The sequence below is a fragment of the Pelophylax lessonae genome (genome assembly GCF_965119305.1).
Source record: "Pelophylax lessonae genome assembly, chromosome: 4".
NCBI lineage: Eukaryota > Metazoa > Chordata > Amphibia > Anura > Ranidae > Pelophylax > Pelophylax lessonae.
The window spans coordinates 642,697,308-642,700,655 of NC_138771.1; the positions used below are offsets into that span (position 1 = coordinate 642,697,308).

The following is a 3,348-nucleotide window of genomic DNA, read 5'->3' on the forward strand; positions in this document are numbered from 1 at the left end:
AACTTTCTGCGATGTTCCTTCATGTATATGAGCAGTATTATTTTTGTTATGTTTCATTGTAACCATTCATTTTTTTTAAAACAATTATCATACAGAATTTTGAACAAAAAGGTATCTTCCAAAATTGTGGAAAAAAAGCCTTCCCAGAAGAGTGTAGGCTGTTATAACCACAAATAAGGGGAAGACCAACTCCATGTTGACTCTCTTGATTTTGGAATAGTATGTCCAACACACTTTTAGAGTTGTGATGGTCAACTGATATCAAACTTTTATTCCTATAGTGTATGGCACTTTTAACATTTTATATATCTTTGCATCACTTTTTATAAATATACCAGCACAAAATTGTTAAGGCTACCCAATTAGGTTGAATGTTACCCTCTGAACAAAACTGTTTCTCATTTTTATTGTTCTCTTGCCAGGTTATGGAGAAGAAAAATTTGTCCAGTATTATCATGTTCCACCTATTAGGACTTCAGACTCCACATAATGTGACATTTTTGATCTTTTTTATTTTTCTTTTGATTTATTGTATGACAATATGTGGAAACCTCCTGATCATCACACTGGTGTACTACAGCAAATCGCTCCATTCTCCTATGTACTTCTTCCTCTCTCAGCTCTCTGCATTGGATATTCTATTGACAACTAACATTCTTCCTAACATGCTCCATGCTGTATTGATGAAAGGTTCCATAATATCATTTTCTGATTGCATCACCCAGTTTTATTTCTTTTGTGTTTCAGAAGGTGCAGAGTGTCTTCTTCTGACAGTGATGTGTTATGACAGATATGTGGCCATCTGTAAACCATTGCAATACACTTTAACAATGAATGGCCAGCTCTGCTGGACAATGATTATCACATGTTGGGTTTTTAGTGTAATAATAGTATTGATTCTCACTTTAACAATAGTACAATTAAAATTTTGTGGTCCCTATATAATAGATCACTATTTTTGTGATCTTGATCCAATCCTACAACTCTCATGCTCGGATCCCGTTATTGTTCTGTTTGAAGTGACAGTAATGGTTTTTACTTCTGTTGTCATCCCATTCTTTATCATCATTGTATCATATGTTTATATTATATTTATCATTTTTAAAATCCCGTCTATTACTGGCAGAAAGAAAGTTTTCTCAACATGCAGCTCCCACCTGACTGTTGTTTGTATTTATTATGGTACCATAGTTTGCGTTTATTTGGTACCCCGTAGAGGACAGTCATTGGATATCGCTAAATTCTTGTCATTGCTGTACACTGTGGTCACCCCACTAATAAATCCAATTATATACAGCCTGAGGAATAAGGACTTAAAAAAAGCTGTAGCTACATTTTTCAACCAGTGTCTGCAATGGTTCATTTCATAAGTATCATTTTAGAAAATTATAATACTATTTTAATATGTTTAAATTAAACTTTTAATTCAGCTCTTGATATCAAAGAATAAATCCATAAGAGCTTATTTCACATAGTTACATTATTAACCACTTAAGCCCCGGAAGATTTTACCCCCTTCCTGACCAGGGTTTTTTTTGCGATTCGGCACTGCGTGACTTTAACGGACGATTGCGCGGTCGTGCGATGCTGTACCTAAACAAATTTTACGTCCTTTTTTCCCACAAACAGAGCTTTCTTTTAGTGGTATTTGATCACCTGTGCGATTTTTACTTTTTGCGCTATAAACAAAAAAAGAGAGTAAATTTTGCAAAAATAACAATATTTTTCACATTTTTTTATATGAAATTCCCCCCAAAAAATGTAAAAATCAAAATTTTTTAACATTTTAGGCAAATTTGTTTTATGCTACATATGTTTGGTAAAAAAAAAATCACAAAAAGCGTATTTTGATTGTTTTGCACAAAAGTTATTGCCTTTACTAACTAAGGGAAAGATTTCTGTCATTTTTGGTGTTTTTTTTTTTTAACGCGTAATGGCGGCGATCTGTGATTTTTTTTTGCGGTACTGCGACATTGCGGTGGACAGATCAGACCCTTGACTGACATTTTTGACACTTTTGGGGTAACCAGTGACATTACTACAGTAATCAGTGCTATATATATGCACTGTTACTGCAAAATGACACTGGCAGGGAAGGGGTTCACTTTATTGGGGAAGGAGGGGTTAAGTGTGTCCGGGACGTGCTTCTAACTGTGAAACTGTGATTGGACATGGCTACTGGTGTAGGAACAGTGATCAACGGTCCTACATAGTAGAACCATATGATCACTATTCCTACACAGGGGAGAATGACAGGCGGCTTGTTTACATCATTTCTCCCTTCACGGCGGACGATCGCGAGTGACCGGCGGACATCGGGTCCGCCGGTCACACACACGGACTTCCCTGGGAACGAGCCAGGGTGGGCGTGTGCCTCCGCGGGCGCGTGCTCGCCCGCTATTGGCTCACAAGCAAGTGACAGGCAAGTGACGTACCGGTACGTCACTTTGCCTGGCCGGGGCTGACCGCCGCAGTATATGTACTTGCGGCGGTCGGCAACCGGTTAATCTGGTTGATCGATTGGACTGTCCATCCAGTTCAGCCAGCAGAGAAAAAAATACAACACTCACAAATTACAAATTGGAAACCTCCATATACACAATCCAATACCCACAGCTGATCCAGAGGAATGCAAAAAAAGCCAATAAAGCATGATTAAATTTGCTCCAGTGGGGGAAAATCCTTCTTGATCACCCAAGAGGCAATTAAAAAAATTCCCTGGATCAACTTTACCTATAAATATTAGTATATGTATATTATGTGCATTTAGGAAAGAATGCAGGTTTTTCCTAAAACAATCTACAGAGCTAGCCAGAACCAGTTCTTGAGGGAGTCTTTTCTACATTTTCACAGCTCATACTGTGACAAAGACTTTCTATATATGGAGATTATATCTCTTTTCTTCTAGATGTAAAGAGTGCCACCTTGTCCTCTGTGATGACCTTAAAGTGAACACTAGAGATGGCCTTGCGGTTCGCCCGGCAGTCGGTTTCACTGCAAATTTTGCTTGTTCGCTACCCACCAAATTTGCGAACACATGGCGTTGTTCGCGGCGGCCATATTCGTTTACATTGGGGAGAACTTTGACCCATGACACAGCCATCAGGTGGAACGGGACAGCAGATTAAAACATTTCAGCACATGGACATGCCCCCTACTTTATAAATAGACCAGAGCAGACGGGCGGCCATTTCTGTTTTTTGTCAGCGTAGGGAGAGGTCTGCTGTATGCATCAGGGAGGCATTGCCAGGTACAAATAGCTCTGTTAAGATCCCCAAAAGTCCTTTTCAGGGCTGGTATTTCGGTATAGGTCTACTACAGTCTCTTTTGAGTTTAGGGACAGGTATC

At 38.9% G+C, this 3,348-nt stretch overlaps 1 protein-coding gene across 1 annotated transcript; it reads left to right on the forward strand.

Annotated features, from left to right (window-relative positions):
* Window positions 1-371: 371 nt before the first annotated feature.
* Window positions 372-1,370, forward strand: LOC309552927 (olfactory receptor 11L1-like; the record flags this gene model as incomplete). Its single annotated transcript, XM_082253834.1, has 1 exon — window positions 372-1,370. One exon carries the CDS (start codon window positions 372-374, stop codon window positions 1,368-1,370), a length of 999 nt encoding a protein of 332 aa, XP_082109960.1.
* Window positions 1,371-3,348: the final 1,978 nt, after the last annotated feature.